Here is a 19,543-nt window from a genome sequence, read left to right as displayed (position 1 = left end):
CCATCACAGGTCAGAGCAACAGATCCAAACCATGTCTCAAAGAGCTGAGTGTGCAAGAATGAAGACATTTTTTTAAAAAGGATTTATTTATTTGAGAGAGAGAGCGAGAGAAAGCAAGCATGTGTGAGCACGAGTAGGAGGGGTAGAGGAAGAGGGAGAGAATCTCAAGCAGACTCCCTGCTGAGCACAGAGCCCAACTCGGGGCTCGATCTCATGATGCTAAGATCACAACCTGAGCCAAAACCAAGAGTTGGATGCTTAATTGACTGAGCCACCTAGGCACCCCAGGATGAAGGCATTTTATATTTAAAAATTTTTTTTAAAAGATTTTATTTATTTATTTGACACAGAGACAGCCAGTGAGAGAGAGACAAGCAGGGGGAGTGGGAGAGGAAGAAGCAGGCTCCCATAAGAGGAGCCTGATGTGGGGCTCGATCCCAGGACTCTGGGATCATGCCCTGAGCTGAAGGCAGATGCTTAATGACTGAGCCACCCAGGCGCCCCTTTTTTTAAAAAATTTTAAAGATTTTTATTTATTTATTTGAGAGAAAGAGACAGAGAGAGAGCACAAGCTTGGGGAACAGCAGGGAGGAGAGGGAGAAGCAGACTCCCTGCTGAGCAGGGAGCCCAACGTGGGCCTTCGTCCCAGGACCCTGAAATTATGACCTGAGCCGAAGGCAGATGCTTAACCAACTAGCCGACCAGGTGCCCTGATGAAGGCATTTTAAAACAAAATTCACTTATCACCCCAAACTTCACTTAAAACCACCCTGAAACCAAAAGCCTCAACTTCTTACTTCCAATCCCCATAACTTTAATTTAATATATAGACATTTCATTGTAATTCCACAAGCGATCAATATGTTAGTTTTTAAAAATGCATCTTTTATTCTTTATTCTACTTTTTGAAGGACAAGTTTACTATTCACATATGGTATCTTTAATTTTTTAGAAAACCATTTAAAACGGTTGAGCAAGAAATGACCAAAAATGGGGAACATGGAACTTAAAGTATATGGGAAAGCCCAGACTCATGTAAGTTTTCCTAAAGTGCTTAGAAACACAAATGTTAAAGTCAATGCTTAAATATAATTTTACAGGTGTAAGGTTTACCCACTTATTGGTCTTTTCAAGAACTAGGATCTTGTTTTTGTTGAAAGTTAGCAAAATAAATGAAATGCACTAGGTTTTTTCTTTCCATGCCGTTTGCATTTGGTTTGGTGCATTCGGGCAGCGAGTCCCCACTGAAGGGGGAAGCGCATGGGCTCTTCCAGGAAGGGCTAAGATGCGGTAGGAAAGAAGTGTGGGTGGGTGAAGGTACACAGTCTCTCCAGCTCGGTCAAAACCGGCTGCACTAAATGCCTGAGACAAACAGAGCCATGACCTTGAAATTACATGTGATTCCCGTTCATTTTAAAATGAATTCGTGTTGAATTCTGGGAGCCACACGGCTGAAACTTCCACACCAGCCAATGTTCCCTCGTTCTCAGGACAAAGACCGACCTCTCAGCCGAAGCTGTGGTGAGGATCCCGCCGCGAGCCCCCACTGGGTCGGCAGCTGGGGTTGCCCTGATGGGGACAGTGCCAGGAACCACCTCGTGGCCACCAGTGGCTTCCGTCAACTATGTTTCCAGAAACTTAAAGATGTTTCCTTCTCCCTCTAGCTTATCAAGGATTTATTTTAAAGGAACGTATGCTGACCTTGTTCAATTTCTATTTCGGTGTCTACTGAGATGACCGGAAGCTCCTCTCCTTAAACTGGCGGACGTTAATTCCTTGGTGATTTCTTATTAAACGGCAGCCTTCTTGCACCGGGGCAACACCTTGCTCGGTCACCGGGCAGCTCGGGGGCTCCTCTTGCGCATGCGTGTGCGGGCGCTCTGCCCATATTCTCAAGGCCAGGTGAGTCGTCTGTGCTCGTCTGTGTGCGCCATCAGCCGGTCTGGGTGTCACGATCGAGCTAGCTTCACAGAATGAGCTGGGAAGCTGCCATCATTTCTACGCCCTCAAATAATGTAAATAACCCACACATTATCTGCTCCTTGAAGGCTTTACAGAACGTGCCCATCGACAGGCTGGACACTGGGCCTCTCCTGCAGGGGCAGAGGAAGGCGGAGGACTCTGCATTACTTTTTTTAAAAAAACAGCTCTGTTGAGATATTATTCGCATCCATACTATTCACCTACTTAAAGTGTACAATTCAACTAATTTTAAATTTCTTTTATGGTGACTGAGAAGAGTTTTAAATTTATCGATATAGTTTGGTATACTCAGGTTTCTTTTAATGCTATTTCCTAAATCTTTGCATTTTTAATTAAGAAACTCCCTGATTTCTGAAGCTTTGCATTTTCACTCACTACATTCTTGAATAGACCTGACAAAGGTTTGCCTACTTTTTTTGTCTCTTCCAAGAACTAAGCTTTTGGTTTTGTTGAGCAAGACTACGTTTTGTATTCCATTTCATTTACTGCTGCCATTTCAGTGGGATTTTAGGAGGGAAAAGAGATACATGAATATATTCAGCAAATCATCTTGAGTCCCACGTGTGGTGGCCCAATTCAGTCAGTTCCATCAGGTGAACCGAAGTCTGTGCGTCACCCGAGTCTGAGATTCGGACAGAATGCTACTCCAACCCCTACGACCCACTACAGTCTGCCAGAGCCTGGACATTTGTCCGTGAAGCATGCACACCTTTGGGGTTTAGCAATACGACAGGTCCTCCTGCAGTGGCTCCTCTGGCAACCTCCAACACGGCACACGATTCGCAGAGTGAGGCGCTAACAGAGGAGCCCTTCACAGGCTCCCAGGTTGGCGGGGCCCAGTCTTCTGCAACGGGAAGGCCCGCAAGTGCGGTTCTGGCAGGAGGGGGTGTAGAAGGAAGAACAGGGTGGAACCAGACCAAACCCAGATGAGAACTGCACCGCCTTCTGTGTGAGCTTGCGCGCCGCTGCACGCCCGTACCTTGCGTGTCTTCATTCATCAAATAAGAATGACACCGTCTTTCTTGCAGGGTGAGTGGGGAATGGGGATAAGCAAAGTCCAGCACCCAATCCCATGCAGCACTCACGCGGGGAGAAGTCTGACAGCGCAGGTACTGAAACTGTGGCTGCATGGACCATTGTCACCAGTAATGGTGACTTCGACCTTTAAATTCCCGCTCAGATGCCTCTCCAGACCTTCTCGGGCCTTCATCACGGGCCAGACCTGCGCAGACTGTCCTGCTCGGCAGGCGTGGTAGTGAATGCTATGCTCGCTATGCTCTTATTACTTAATCCTCACATAATCCTATTCGCTAGGGGCTGCGAGTGTGTCCCCATCATAGAAGAAGCTGAAGCTTGGAATAACTTGCCCAAGGTCCCACAGGTATTAGGTGGAAGGAATGGGCTCCAAGTTGGCCCCGACCCGTGCTCTTAGTGGCTGTGACACTAATTACACACACAACTCAGGGAAGGGGGGGGCATGCCAGGCACGAGCTCCGAAGCTAGAGAAGTCCGTGGGAAAAGAGAGAGCAAACACGGGGGGTAAATAAGCATGCGAGAATACGGACGTGTGTCTGCTTGAGGCGGTCTTCGTGGGACAATGAGGCGCTCCATCAAGAAGGGAGCGTATGATCTATAAACCACTGGAGCTTACGGTTAGTTACAAGCGACCAGTGCGCAACCACGGATCAGGCAGTTCCACCAATTTAGAGTCATAGAAAATAGTTCGAGTGGGGCAGAAGCAGTAAATTGAACAGAGCAAAAAGTGACAAAAATTTAACCAAAAGGTCCCCAAATGAGTTTCCTCCCCCCAAATGACTCCCCCGCCCTTTTACTGTCAGAGATAAGCCAGGCTTCTTCTCCTGACATCAGTGCAATCCCAGCCACAAAAGAAAGACCTAAAAGACGTTTTCCTCAGTTACCAGATTACGTAAGCGAGCCACCCCGCTTCCACCCACTGCTGCCGTCCTGCTGTCGTTCCACCGCCGAGCTCTGCCTCCACATCCAGGGGGGAGGGCCTCTGCACCTCTGGGTGGTACCCCTGTGTCATCGTCCTGCTCGCACGCCCCCACCTGTCACTGCTCTGTGATGGGAACACATTAACTCAGCAGACGGATTTCCTCTAAGCCTTTCACAGAAATGCCTCATTTCTTTATAAGAAATAACTCTAATGACCTGAAGTACGCTAAGCTTATGTGCCAGAGGAAAAGTTAAAACTTTTAAAATAGATATACGTATACACGTATATATGTGTGTCTATACGTGTTCACGTATGGAGCAACTATTTACTGGAAACGAAGTGTTCTCCATCATGGTATCTTTGAGATCTGGCGAGCGGTAAGTTCTCAATCCCCATCCTCATAGAGCTTACAAGTCAGGGACCGTGAAACATGAAAAACTGCCTCTCTCCTTTGCAGCCCCTACCAAGCCTGAGGGATCAAGAGAGAACACATCAAGGCCTGTCTGGGGCTTTGGGAAAGGCTTCCCCAGGGAAGTGACGTTTGGGCTGAGATCTGAAGAAAACTGGCAGGTGGCCAAGGGGAAAGGAAGACCAGCCCAGGGTGGGAAGCCGGTGGAACCAGGCAAGGCAGCCAAGGACAGACGGAGGGAGACGTGAGCACAGGGGCGCAGAGGGGGGCACTGGGGGACGGCAGAGTAGGTGAAAGAATGTGGACTCCAGCCTAAAGGCAAAGGAGAATCACCAAAGGCGTCGGCGACAGGGTTTCATCACCTGGATGTGGGAGGGCGAGCAAGCCACAACAGCAGCTCAGCGGATGTGCTGCCGCTTATCGAATCCGGCGGGTGAAAACAAGGGAGGACGGGGTGCAGGAGGCTAGAACACAGGGGCTGAGGCGTGGTCGGCAGAGGCGACAAGCAGACACCCGGGGACTCGGGAGAGATGTGGCCAGGGTGTCTGTTTGGGCGCTGCCAGTCATGAAGCTTCGTGGTGATTTAACACATGGGATTCAAACACTGGGCAACAGCCCCAGGGTCATTAAGGCGCCAGCAGCGAGCAAGGCTGTGGAATGTGAAGGCAGGTGCGCCCCACGCAGGCCCATGAGCAAACGTCCAGTGCTCGAGAAAGAACCATTGAGGCCACAGAACGAACCGCCAGCTGTGTATAGGGGCCTGTGAGGGTGCTGTGGGGGGCGCAGGGCAGAGGCCAGCTCTGTGGACTATCATGAAGGGTTCAAAGTAAGAAGAGGCGTGACAGGTGTCCGGTGGAGCTTGCACAGAGTCTCGGGGGCTCGGGCGGAAGCGGGCCAGTGAATGACAGGAGGTGGGAAAACAGAGGATTTCTGAATAAAGGATGATTCCGTGCTGGTTATGCGCACTGGCTCAGAGCACAGGACTGTCTGAATCCTGCTTCTCCACCTTCCCAGATATGGCCCCAAGGTCCTCTTACTTTCTTGATTTCTTCCTCTATAAAACAGGGATCATAAAAATATTTACTTCTCAAGGTTGTTCTGAGGGTTCAATAAATGTGAACACTTGCAAGAGTGCTCGATATGCTTCATACACGCTGGTTCTGAGAACCACAGAAAAGGGATACACGAAATCTTCCATTTCTTTTAAGTAAACTCCAAGTGCTCTGTAGTATCCAGTTTCCCCACTTTCAAACCCACAGGTGAAAGTTAAAGTCTCAGAGATGCCATATAATATCTTTCAGAGACTCTGCAGCACACTCAGAGCTGTAGGATGGGGCCATTCCCCTCCCCCCCAACCCCGCCATGTGAATCGCGGGTCTGGACTGTGGCCTGCACACTGATGGGGTCAGAGCTGAGTGCCAGCCAGAACCAGGCAAAGTCGGTCTGGAAAGGGAAGGTCATGGAGAGCCACCTGTCATGGAGAGGGCCAGAATGCTGCCCGGCTCCTGACGACTTTCCAGTTACTTGTGAAGCCTGCAGACAGGCCCCTCTTTCGAATGCCCTCCAGTTTTTGCACTCTCCTCTATTTCAAGTAGTCAGGGTCTTTCCATTTCAGGTAACAAAACCTCCCCAGTCTATAAGACGACTCCTCTATCTCATCAAATCGAAGATACCACCAAATGTCAAGCTACAGCCTGACTTCGGAGACATGAAAACACATACCTAAAATCTATTAAATACGGCCAGTTTTTAAATATGGGGCCAGCAGAAGAAAAATTTTAATTGTAAATGTTCCATAAAAGTGTGACTACTTTTATAATGAAGAGAGAATCTCTTGTCTAAGGTGAGGATGTAAAGCAATAGGGAAGGACAAAGTTCAGAACCTTCCAATAATCTGTAATAATCTCACCATTAGGGAGGAGCCGCCCGGGGTGAGGACAGGCCTGTCACCGGAGCACGTCTACCACCAGAGGTCAGCACTCCTCACATCAGCGCCGGGGGGGCCTCACGGAGCAGGGGCTCCCTAGTGCTAAGGGGGTGCTCTGACAGCTCACCATAAAAACACAGACAGACAAGTCTCCCTGAAGCCAGAACATGTTCCTCAAGCTTTTTTCACTGTCCAATCCCCCCTCTGAAACTTCTTATCCATTTTCCCTCCTAACTGTCCCACCGTGAAACTTCAATACCACAGAGACGCGGCGCATCCGTCCACGTACCGTGGCCCTTTGGAGAGCCACAAACCACCGTAACATGGAAGATCTTCTGTCCCCTGACAAGAACCAATCTGTTCTCGCTCTGCTCCCCCAGTTAAGAATGAATGAGTTTGAGGGGGCACAAAATTTTGGTTCTGTTAGTTCACAGGGTGGCTGCTGGTTGCTTTAGGCCGTAGTTTTGAATTAGAAGGAAAAGTACGAGTTCGCCAAGTGCCAGGCCCCGTTTTAGACAGAAAACTCACAACGACAATAACAACAAACAAGCAAGCGAAGCCCCAAGAGACTGTGGATTATCTGAGAATGCAGCTACTTCATTACCAAACTAGGCCTAAAACCGAGATTCCTGACTGAACAATACTGCCTTCCCTCCTAAAAAAGGTGGTCCCTGTTTCTTACATACTTTTGATCCGTGTAGACTCGGCTGACCAGCCTTGCTAGAAAAATGAGTTGAAGGTGAGTTCTGAAAAGATTATGCTTTGGAGAATGCTGTGAGGGTGAAGAAGGACAGCCAGGACTGGAAGGATGGTCTGGGATCGGGGAGGAGTCAGATGGCGAGGGAAGAGGGGGAGAAGCCGGCTGGAGAGTCAGCTAAGTGGGGCGAGACACCCACAGCAAGTTACTGAAAACCTGAAATAAGTGAAGAGTCTGTGACAGCTGAACGGACAGGAGGGAAGCTGGGAGATAACACCGATAGCTCCACGGGGCTGTTAAAGTCTTGAAGCGGTGCCAGAATTATAAATTTATACTGATCATGAATGAATGGCTGGCACTTAAATACTTCGGAAAGCACTCCTGGGTTGTGTTTAGGTCCCTATGAAGTACTTGTGCTTGGTCCTGCCATAAAATAAGTCCAAAACAATTAATCCTGATTAAAAACAAACATAAATATGATTGACATGTGAATAAAAAATTGGAAAAGCAAACGCATACAGTGATTGCTACGGGTGAGGCACTGTTCTCACCACTTTGCATACATAGCATCTCGGAGGCCTCCCAACACTCCCAGAAAATAACATTTACAGAGATGCTGTCCTCACTAGGATTCCCGACACTGCTGAGCAAGTACGATGTTCTGGCCATCTCAGGCACGGGAAACAGCAAGACGAATTGTGAACGAGGCACAGAAGGGATTTAGGGGACGGCCTCAAAAAGAGGGCAAGAACTGGGCAGAGCTGTGATGCATAAGTAAGACTGGCAGGATGGAGACACAGGAAGAGGAGGTCTTGCCTGCAGTACGATGGGACACCCTAACACAGAGACCATGGAGGCACGCAGAGCAGGGGTCTGGCCAAGTACACCTGGGAGCCAAATCCGGCCTGCTTTGTATTTTATTTAATTAATTAATTTAAAAGATTTTATTTATATATTTGACAGAGAAAGAGCACAAGCACAAGCAGGGGAACGGCAGGCAGAGGGAGAAGGAGGCTCCCGGCCGAGCAGGGAGCCGGATGCAGGGCTCCATCCCAGGACCCCGGGATCATTACCTGAGCCGAAGGCAGATGTTTCACTGACTGAGCCACCCAGGCGCCCCACTGGCCTGCTTTTTAAATAAAGTTTCACTGGAGCGTAGCCTGTGGACCAAGTTTGGTCTTCCGCGGCTTTCTGCCCAGCTGCTGCACGGGCAAGCTGGGTAGTCGTGACAGACACAGAGACCATCTGGCTCTTTGCAGAAGTTTGCTGAGGCCTGTTCTAGAGCCTTGTCCTTCACAGAGGGGTCTACGAAGCAGCAGCACAGGGAAGCCTGGCAGGAATGCAGACTCTCAGGTCCCCCCCACCCCAGACCCGCAAAATTAGTATCTGCCTCTTAAATGGTTCTCTGGTGATTTCTGGCACAGAACACTCTCTGATCACGGGCATGTTACGGCTGGGAGGCGGTGCGGCTGCAGATGAAGAGAAGCACGCACTTATCCTATATGTAGACAGGAGACAGTGGGAAAGATTTTCCTGCCAAGGAGTGGTCCCTCTGTCGGAGTGTAACGAGAAGAAGGGCTGGCAGCAGAAAGTGGGCAGGCCGCGAGTGTCAGAACCCAGGCAAAAGATGACCCTGCCCAGGCATGGTGGATGGTGGTACAGTTCTTTCTTCCTTCCCAGAAGCAAATGACGTTTTAAGAGATGAGTCCAACTTTACCAGTGCCCCCAAACTGTTTCTAACAAATACAGTGTCAGTTATAATTTATTAGGAAATAGAAAAATACTTGATCACAAAAATATTAGTCATCGTGTGTTTCTGTGTATAGCAAATGTATGTCCATCTAAGCAACGTGTCCAGAGCGCAAGGCATACGTTACGATATTAACTGGATGGGAAGGAAATTTCAAGATTTAATGAGGATCTAGTCAACAGCTATCTATTAGGTAGGCTGCTAACACATCAGTTCACAGGATATTTAAAGGTGTAATGGCTTAAACTGTTAGGACTCCCTGCCCCCCACCACCCGCAAATAAATGTAAGATTCTGCTTGATATTCAGTTTTTCCATACCATGGATGAATAAGCAATATGAAGTTCAGAAAAAACAAAGCAGCGTTTTAGACAACCACGCCAACACTATTTCTTCTTCCAGCTCTGCTAACGGCTTCCAAGCGAGTGCTTAACATTCTGCCTCCTTAAAAATCTAGAAAAGTTTGACAGGGTTATTTGTGGGATTCAGCATGCTTTAAAGTAATGACAGCAATATAGATAAAAATAGATGGGAGAAAACAGGAAATCCCCTTTCTTAGATGCTTAGGTTTAATACTTCGCGTTCACTGTGTTGGAAGAAACAATGCAAAAGAAACAAGGCTTGTGTATCGGCTTTGAGAAATGCAACAGAATTAAATCAATAAATCTCAAGTAAGAAAAAAAACCCCATCAAATCCATGTTGAGGACAATTTCTATGTTAAAATTCAATAATAAAAACCTTCAAAAGTCCATGAGTTCAGTTAAGAGTGGTTAATGGTACTTAAAAAATAATAGTAACTAACATTCCCAGAGCACTTACACTGTACTACCACTCCATAAATTATCTCATTTAATCCTGAACGCACCCCGGTATTAGCTCCATTTTATAAACAGGGAAAGTAAGGCACAGAGGAGTTCAGTTATGTGTCCAAAGTTACAGAGCTGAGTAAGAAATGGAGCTAAGATGTGAAGCTGGGACTGTGTTCTTAACCCTAACTGTGGTGCCTCGCTAACGCAACTACTCTCCACTTTCCTCTCGCCCCCACGTGTATCTGCAAAAAGTTTAAATGCAATAGACTCTCATCGTTACCGATCTCAGGGACAAAGAAAACCCCCGTGATTTAGACATTCAAAGTCTCAGTGGAAAGGGAGTTACACTATACTGCTCTGTGGACAGTGGTCAAAATTTGACCTGCGACACGGAACTGATGAGTAATGGAGTGCATTCGATTTAAGATACTGGATTATTTTTCAGTAGGATAAAATGCAAATTAAGTCCCAGTAAGATTCTGAAAAGTATCGTGTAACTGCTGGTTAATAATAAATACAGATGCAGACTTTTAACGATAATTACTACACATGCATTATCTCCCAGCTAACATGTTTGTGAAATGCTGCAGGGAGTGTAAAACGTAAAATAAATGTAGGTACTGGCCTAATACTGTCTGGTTAACATTCTCATCTTGGCTGTGTATGCTTATTTAAGTGATTGCCTGACTGTAAATGAACACAAGTATTAAAGTAAAGTTGGCACAGGGCACAGCATCCACATGGCACATTCTTTGTTCCAGGAGCTTTATTCTATCAAATACTCTCGACAAAAAGAGGAGTCACCAAGTAAATAACGCAAGAACGCCAGGCAGTGTGGAGTTCTTTTAAAATAAATGCCTCACATTGTCAAGCATCTTGTACGAAGTTCTTTTTCAACTTTGAGCTCATCATATTCCATTTCAAATACAAATTTTGCCAAAAAACAAGCTTATCCCCTTCCAATTTTAACAGTTTCAAAATAAGATCCAGGTGAACGCTCATGGTATTCCGTTTTAAGATATTAATTTTGCCAGAGAACTCGCCCCCTTCACATTTTAACAGCTTCAAGACAAGATCCAGGCAAGTAAGAAGAAAACAGGGCAGGGAAAAGGAGAAGCCGAGTGAGAGAAGAGGCGACAGAAATGATGGAGTGACAGGGTCACCTGAACTCCAAACCAACGCACTAAGCCGCTTCTGGTTTTCCTATTTAACTTTCCCTATTAACCAGCAGACACACCCTACTGGTGGTATTTTCAGAAACACAGATAAGGGAACCAGTCTGTGTTATTTAAAGGTAGGGGCCATCAACATAATTTGGGGGTTACCCTCCGTGTACGGTGGCATTACAAACAATTACGCTGCATGACACCTTGCTCTCCTTTGAGTTCGGCTGGTAAGGACAAAAGGGCCGCCCATCGGTGCGGATGGCCGGCTTGCGCGACTCCCCTCCCGAACCCGGCTAGGATTCCAGCCCCGAACGGCACCCGCGGGCCACTGCAGACGTCCCCAGCGCCGGCTCGGCGTCTGCAGCCCCGGCCGCGCTCGGCAGCCGGGGGCCGCACGGCCTCCGGGGCGTGAACCCCGGCGGTCCCCGCGCCCCGGCCCCTCGGCGACGACACGGAGCGCGTTCCGGCGGGGGGCACTCACCTTCTTCTTCCAACTCGAATTTCTCCAGCATGCCGGCTTCCGCGGGTCCCGGGGCCGCCGCCAGCGCCGCCTGAGGAGGAGGAGGACAGGGATCAGCATGCGCTCGGCAGCGCTCGTCCCGGCCGCGCGGGCGGGGGCGCGGGGGTGCGGGGCGGGGACGCGGGGCGGGGGCGCGCGGGGGTGCGGGCGCCGAGTGCGGGCGGGGACGCGCGGGGCCGCCGCGGGGAGGGGCCTCCGGGCGGGCGGCGGGGCCGGGGCGGCGCGGCGCCGCCCACCAGGAGGGTACCGAGCAGAACCGAGAGGGCGGCGCGGCCCTGGCCCGCCCCCGCCCGGGGGGCCGCAGGTGGCGCGGGCCGCGGCCTAACCTGCCGCCCCTCCCCGAGTGGAACGGTCCGCCCGTCCTCCCCCGCCCCCCGGCGGCTTTGGTACGGACCGGCGAGGAGGAAGCGTGGGAAGAGGACCCCGAGGAGCCCGGGGCCGGCTCGCGCGACGGCGGCCGGGGCGCCCCCCTCCGGCCGCGGCCCTCCTTCCCGCCACGGCCGCCGGGCCGCCATTAGCGGAGGCCGGTTTTCCCATCCTAGCCCTGTACTCCCACCCCACCGCACTCGTCCGCTCACCTTCCCCGCCACCCACGGGCGGCGCGTCCGCGCAGGGTTAACCTGCACAGGTGTGGTCCCAGCCAGCCGGGGGTGGGGCCAGAGGGGAGCGCCGCCGGGTGGGCGGGGCGACGCGCCCGGGAGAGGGGCTGGGGGCCGTGGGACCCCCGAGAGGGAGATGGCACCGCACACCGGGGGCGGGGGCGGGGTGATTGCTTTTCCGTTTTAGATTTTAGATGAAACTGTCCATCCTGGTCCCCTATTTAAAAAAGAAAAGAATGTTCCGTGGGCTACACGTATTGTAGATGTACTTCGTAGCTATCACTTTTCCCCAGCCACGGAAGTCTTAATTTGCTTCCTTTCTTCACAGCTGATTCTCTGCTTTGGGTGAGCCGCTGCCAAAAGCTCACGCAAATCTCAATCTGGCCCTGGCCACTCCTGTCACCTGGATCTTGGGTATCTGAGCCTCTCCTATCGGCAGCTCAGGTTGGCAGGCAGGGAGGCTGCCAGGGCTGCCTGGGAGAGCAAGGCAGCCGGAGAGGAGACAGGCGCCCGACTTCCTGAGGCCCTCCTGTGTGACAGCCAATTCCTGCCCCATCTATGGTGTAACCTTTGCTCATTGCAGACTGCAGGGGCCCTGACCGCGATTAGCTCTCCAGCGCTGATTAGGGCTGTAAAGCACCCCCCACCCACACCCACACATCCACCCCTTGAAAGGAAGCTAGTTTTATCACTCTTGCAAGCCTGGCCTGGAAGAGGAAGTAGTAAAATCTCCTTTGCATTTCCTTTTTGCTCAGTCATCTCAGTTGGGCCAATCCCTAAGTCTTAAGCTTCTGCTTAAAGGGGCGGTGGGGGGGTGCAGGGAGAGGACAAAACTAATGTTGTAAGACCTTTCGTGGTAAAACAAAACAAACGAAAAACTACAAAACCCTATAGCTATGTCTTCCTTAACAGCAAGAGCCTAAATGCTTTTCCCTCTAAGTTCAGGAACAAGGCAACTAGACCTCTTTTCACACTATTCTTATTCAGCATAGTACTAGAAGTTCCAGCCACTGCAGTAAGGCAAGAAAGAGAAAGAGAAGGCATACAAATTGCAAAGGAAGAAATAAAATCATCCCTACGTGCACGTGACGTGGCTGTCTTCGTAAAAAGCTCCAAGGAATCTACTGAAAAACAAAACAAAAACAACCCCCCCCAAATCAAACTAAACCCCAAACCACCACAACTAGAACTAGTGAGTTCAGCAAAGTCATGGGCTACAAGATCAACACACAAAAATCAATTGCATTTGTATATACTAACAATGAACATGTGGCAAGTGACATTAAAAACAATACATAATTGATAATCACTGCAAAGAAAATTAAATATGCAGGTACATGCTTAAGAAACCCTGTGCAAGATCTGTATGCTGAAAATTACAATATGTGGATGAAATGAAAGAAGACCTAATTAAATGGAGAGGCATCCATGTGTATGTTTTGGAAGACCCAAGTTAGTAAAGATGTCAGTTCTCCCCCAGACTGATCTCTACGTTTAATGCAATTCCTACCAAAATCCTAACAAGATTTTCTGTAAGACAAGATGAGCTTGTTCGGAAATTTATACAGAAAGGCATAGGCTGGAGAATAGCTAAAACAATCTTGAAAATGAACAACGAAGGGGAAGTAATCAAGACTTTGTGGTACTGGTAAGGGGCAGACACAATAATCAATAGAAACAAATAGGGAATCTAGAAACTGACCCACATAAGTATGTCAAACTGACGTCTGAGGAAGGTGCAGAAACAGTGGTGCTAGAGCAGAGGTTGATAGGCAAAAAAATAAACCTCCACATAAGCCTCACATCTTTTTTTTTTTTTAAGATTTTATTTATTTGACAGAGAGACACCAGTGACAGAGGGAACACAAGCAGGGGGAGTGGGAGAGGAAGAAGCAGGCTCCCAGCAGAGCAGGGAGCCCGATGTGGGGCTCGATCTCAGGACTCCGGGATCACACCCTGAGCCGAAGGCAGACGCTTAACGACTGAGCCACCCAGGCGCCCCCATAAGCCTCACATCTTATATAAAAATAAGCTCAAATTGGGTCATGGATTTGAAAATAAAATGTAAAACTATAAAACTTATAGAAAAAAAAATCTTTGGGATCTACTAGGCAAAGAATAAGACTTGATATCAAGACCATGATCCATAAAAGGTAAAATGAACAAATTAGACCTCCTTAAAATGAGAAGTGTTTGCTCTGTGGCAGAGGATGAAAAGACAGGAGACAGAGTGGGAGAAAATCCCTGTAAAACCACACAGGCAACAAATGACTAGCATCGGGTGTCCGTAAAGAGCTTCCAAAACTCAATAATAGAAAAATAAGTTAGAATCCAGAATATGGGCAAAAGATAGGAAGGGACATTTCACCGAAAAAGATAGACGAATGGCAGTAAGCACATGAAAAGATGTTCAACAACATTAGCCGTTCGGGAAGTACAGATTAAAACCACAGTAAGCTGTGACCACACACCTATTAGAATGGCCAAAATAAAAACAGTGACAACACGAAATGCTGGCGAGGATGACGAGAAACAGGATCCCTTCTGCATCGCTGTGGGGATGGGAAGTTGCACCGCGGCTCTGGCAAACAACCTGGTAGTTTCTGATGAAACTAAGCATGCAGTTGCCCTGTGATACATCATTTGCCATCTTGGGCATTCTGGGGAAGTGGAAGCTTATGTTTACGGGAAAACCTGTATACCATGTTTCATTTGCAATAGCCTAAACTGGAAATATCAGATGTCGTTCAGCTGGCAAGTGGTTAAACAAACTACGTCCCATCGCAACCATGGAATAGGACTCAGCAACAAGGAATGAACTACTGACACATACAACCATTTGCATGAATGTCCAGGGAATTAGGCTGAATGAAAAGCCAATCCCCAAAAGGTATTTACTGTGTCATTCCATTTATATAGCATTCTTGAAATGACAAAATTATACAAGTGGGGAATAGATTAGTGGGTGTGGGGGTTGGGGTGGGGACTGGGGACAGAGGGACCTGTGGCCATAAAAGCCAGCATGAGGGATCCTTGTGGTGATGGAACCATTCTGCATCTTGACCGAATCAATGTCATCATCCCTCTTGTGACATATTATATTCTTCCTCCTACAAGTCAGGCCAAGCTGATTTAATTGTGTGGAGGAAATAACCAATTCGGGATTTTTTTTTAAAGATTATTTATTTATTTGAGAGAGAGAGAGAGAGAGAGAGGGAGAAGCAGACTCCCGGCTGAGCAGAGAGCCCAGACCTGAGCCAAAGGCAGGCACTTAACTGACTGAGCCACCCAGGCGCCCCCACATTGGGTTGACCTTTTAAGGAAATCTTTATCGAGGGGTGTCCGAGTGGCACAGTTAGTCGAGCATCCAACTTAAACAAGCTCAGGTCCCAATCTCAGGGTCCAGCGTGGAGTCTGCTTGAGATCCTCTCTCCCTCTCCCCTTGCCCCTCCCGTTCATGCACTCTTTCTCTCTCTCTCAGTTTTAAATAAATAAATAAATAAATAAATAAATCTTCAGAACAATCTTTATTGAGATAGGATTCACATACCATAAAATATGTCTTCAGTATAGTCACAGAGTTGTGCACCCATCTGTGTTTGCAACATTTCATCACCCCGAAGAGAAACCCTGTACCCACGAGCGGTCACTGCCTATCACTCCCTTAACCCCTATTCGCAGCCCTAGGCAACCACTAACCGATTTTCTGTCTCTGTAGATTTGCCTATTCTGGACATTTCATAGAAACAGAATCATATAATATGTGGTGTTTTATCTCTAGCTTCTCTCACTCAGCATACTGTTTTCAAGGTTCATCCACGCTGTAACATGGGTCAACACTTCCTTCCTTTTTATTGCTGAATAATATTCCATTGTATGCATACACCACATTTAGCTTCTCCATTCGTCCGTTGATGGATATTTCGGTGATCTTCCCCTTTTGACTATTGTGACTATTGCTGCTATAAACATTCAAGTACAAGGAACTGTGCGGACATATGTTTTCATTTCTCTTGGGTATAGACCCAGGAATGGAATTTCTGGGTCATATGGTAACTCTATATTTAACATTTTGAGAAACTGCCAAACTGTTTTCCACAGTGGCTGCACCTTTTTACATTTTCCCTAGCAATGTGTGAGGGTTTCAATTTCTCCTGCATTCTAGTTTTGCAAGATGTTACCACTGGGGGAAACCAGGTAGAGGGCACTCATCTCTTACAACTAACTGTATGTGAATCTACAATGAGCTCAAAACAAAAAGCTTAATTAAAAAAAAAGCACGGGGGGTACATACTGGAAGTGTCAATCATCCTCATTTTTGAAAAGTCTATATTTTAATTTCTTGCAGTAATTCTAGTATAATTGTAAAAACACCTCCCCAATTGATGTTTATTGGGAGAACCATCCATTTCACCTGTAATCTGGATGAGTCGTTTTTCTGGGAGGCAGAAATGGGCCATGAACGGGAATATGTGTGTCTGGAGGACCCGGGGACTGTGCATATGTGGTCCTCAGACTACGCAGTGTGCCCATTGCTGTGGAAGTTGGGAGAGAATGGAAATTAAAATGAATTACTGTGAGTTTCTCAGGCTTCACTCCACTTGATCCTGGGTGTGCAGGAGAAGACAGAAATAAAAATGTTCCTGTATTATATGTTAGGGAGACAGAGTTTCTTTCCGTAGCTTGCTTTCACTTAGTGAGACATCTCAGGGATGAAACGGCTCTCTGTAATACGCCAGGTCAGCCTCAGGAATCTGAGGGTCTGCGGAGCGTTTCAGGCACGCACACACATGCCGACAGGGTCAAACGCGCAATGGCTTAGTTAGCAAAAATAATTTAAAGTTGGTGGTTGTCAGTTGCCCTTTCGTGGTGGTATTTTAGGTGATGTTTTCTTAAAATCTCAGCTGACTTATGTGCCGGACACCACGTGAGCTCTTTCAGGGAGGCGGGGAAGCCGGAGAGGAAAGGGTTTGGGCAACGCTCCGCATGCCGAGAAGGGGTTTGCGTGTGTGATGGCATTTCATCTGTCTCGAGAACCACGCTGGCAGATCTAGAAAGGAGCCCGGTCTTCCTAGCTGGGCCTCATGCAGATCACAGTATCTCTACCCGTATTCTACAGGCTTCTGCAGCCGGTCTGGGAGCAGGAGGCTGGAGTTGAACTTGATCGACAGAACGCCGGAAAACCATGGAGCCATTACCAGTGTGACTTGCTGGTTGGTGAGAAATGCTAAATTATTAAGGTTTGTCTTACATAACTGTGCCTAGGTGTACTTTGAACGACCATCGGACAGGAAAACTTATTCACGAAATTACTGCCAAAAAGCTTTCCTTGATGCACTGAGGTCGGATATGAGTTCACTTTACCTTTTCTTTTATCTTAAGTAGCTACTGCAAGAAATAAATCGACCTTAAATGCTGGATAAGTAGCTCCTGAATAATTTAGCATGTGGAAACCTACAGCTCTGACGGTCCCCCCTCCCCACTGTCTTCTTTGAACAAAGGCGTCCTCTGTGCGGAAGAGGAGGTAGGACGGGCGTCCACCAGCGCCAGGAAAGGAGCGGTCTGTTCTGCTACTCGCTCTGCTCTCGGACCAGCTTTGACCCCTCCTCTGTGCGGACCACTTCCAAGCCTCAGTCCCAAGTTCCCAGCAAGCCTAAGCTCTGGCGCGCTTCCTGGTGTTGTCCTGGAATTTTCTATGGATAGCTCAAACTCATCCCTCGAAAGTAGGCCCGAGTCCTCTCCGCCTGTCTTCCTGTCCTCGGAGGTCGCCTGCCTGGTCTCCATCTCGGCTGCAGTGCTCAGCAGGGCTTCCCCTGTCTCGTCTCATCTCCTGCTGGAGCCAGAGTGACCTTTTATTTATTTATTTTTTTTTATTTTTTAAAGATTTTATTTATTTATGTGACAGAGAGACAGCCAGCGAGAGAGGGAACACAGCAGGGGGAGTGGGAGAGGAAGAAGCAGGCTCATAGCAGAGGAGCCCGACGTGGGACTCGATCCCGGTACGCCGAGATCACGCCCTGAGCCGAAGGCAGACGCTTTAACGACTGCGCCACCCAGGCGCCCCCAGAGTGACCTTTTAAACACGCAGCCTTGTTCCTGTTACCCCCCCTTCCCCTTTTAGAACCATTCAGTGGCTTTAGGGACCTTTAGGAAGGCCGTGAGAGCTCCTCAGGCCAGAGCAGGGGTCGGATCCTTTCATTTCTTCATCTTTTCTTGCCAATTTTCTCTGCGTCCCTTGCACTGAGGCCTTGATTCGTGGTTCCCGCTCCGAGCACTAAGGGTCTGACCATTATGGCCTCCCTCCCTACTTCTGACACTTGGCTAGTTCTCCCCATTCCTTTAAGAATGAGTCTTAAAGAGGGGCGCCTGGGTGGCGCAGTCGTTAAGCGTCTGCCTTTGGCTCAGGGCATGATCCCAGCATTCTGGGATCGAGCCCCACATCAGGCTTCTCCGCTAGGAGCCTGCTTCTTCCTCTCCCACTCCCCCTGCTTGTGTTCCCTCTCTCACTGGCTGTCTCTGTCAAATAAATAAATAAATAAAATCTTTAAAATAAAAAAAGAATGAGTCTTAAAGAAGAAGGCTTGGCCTTCACCAGGAAGCCCTCTTGCCCTCTTCTACAGGTCACCTGGTTAACTTCTTCTCTTAAACCACACATTTCTTTCTACGAGGTACTTAACACGGGGCTGGGATTTACTTTGCTCTTTCCTCAAATCTCATCTCTGAAGACTGATCATCTTTTTATCGCTTGTGCCTGGCACATACTAGGCATTTCAAAAAGAATTGAGTGAAGTGAATTGTTCATTCTTAGCAAATCAATTAGAAAACGTGGCAGGTAAACAATTGATTTTGATAGCATCAATGGATTCAGAGATGATTTCATTCCATTTACTCATGTTTCTTCTGGACTTCATTCCTATTTACCAATTATTATAGTTGCTTTCCCTTGAGCAATGGAACTGACATTTAGAAGAAAAAACAAAGTGCCTGAGCTAAAAAGTGGTGGCAGGAAACATTTTAATTTTAATAGACTCCCTTCGAGGACGAGACTTGTCCATGGCCTCACGTCCTGGTTTGGAAATCGGTGGGGAGCTCTGCCAGCTCTGGTCCCCACCTGATAGCTTTAGTTTCTGTTAAGTGAAAACAACTGATTTTTTTTAAAGGGGTGTAGGGATTTGATAAAAACTCAAAAACTTAAGATATTTGACAGTATAACTATTAATTCTTCTGATCAATTTCAATCAGTGTATTTGGGGAAAAGATTTTGTTCATTTTGATATTTTTCCAAATAACAATTTCAGATGCTATCAAATAAACTTAATTCCTTGCTAACATTTACGTATGATTGCCTTTAAAGAGCATTTCCTCCATGGTATTTTTTCTGAGTGGTAACCAATTTCTACAGTTAAAGTCTGCTGAAGACCTGTTTCAAATGATCAAATAAGAGATGAAAATGACCTCAACCAAAAAAAGTCCCTTTTGCCAGGATTCTTTCTATTAAACTATCTTCTAACTTCCAAAACGTAGACAATGTTAAGATTTTGAAGACAGACATTGAGCAAATATTTAATATCTGCTGCATGCTGGGCACCCTGGTAGGCGGGTCACTAAAACATCTGGGAGGATTAGAAACTCACATCAAAGATAAGAAGGAGGAACCCTACACATACATAGAGTTGGTCCGTAAATCTTCAAGTTCCACTTTTGTGGACCCAGGAGTCAGTGTCTG

General features: G+C 47.8%; 1 protein-coding gene across 6 annotated transcripts in view; it reads right to left on the bottom strand.

Annotated features, from left to right (window-relative positions):
• PRKAG2 (protein kinase AMP-activated non-catalytic subunit gamma 2) overlaps positions 1 to 19,543 on the bottom strand; it is a 256,153-nt gene that overhangs the window by 44,301 nt on the left and 192,309 nt on the right. For all 6 annotated transcript variants that reach the window (XM_045792281.2, XM_045792282.2, XM_045792283.2 and 3 more), the window contains one exon: positions 11,180 to 11,249. In XM_045792281.2, coding sequence (XP_045648237.1) covers positions 11,180 to 11,249 — 70 coding nt within the window. The remainder of the gene's footprint in view (positions 1 to 11,179; positions 11,250 to 19,543) is intronic.

This window comes from Ursus americanus, chromosome 3 (assembly GCF_024610735.1).
Source record: "Ursus americanus isolate L20-20 chromosome 3, mUrsAme1.1.p, whole genome shotgun sequence".
In the NCBI taxonomy this organism is placed as follows: domain Eukaryota; kingdom Metazoa; phylum Chordata; class Mammalia; order Carnivora; family Ursidae; genus Ursus; species Ursus americanus.
Note: the sequence above shows the minus strand (reverse complement) of the source record. Positions and strands in the feature narration are given on the sequence as shown.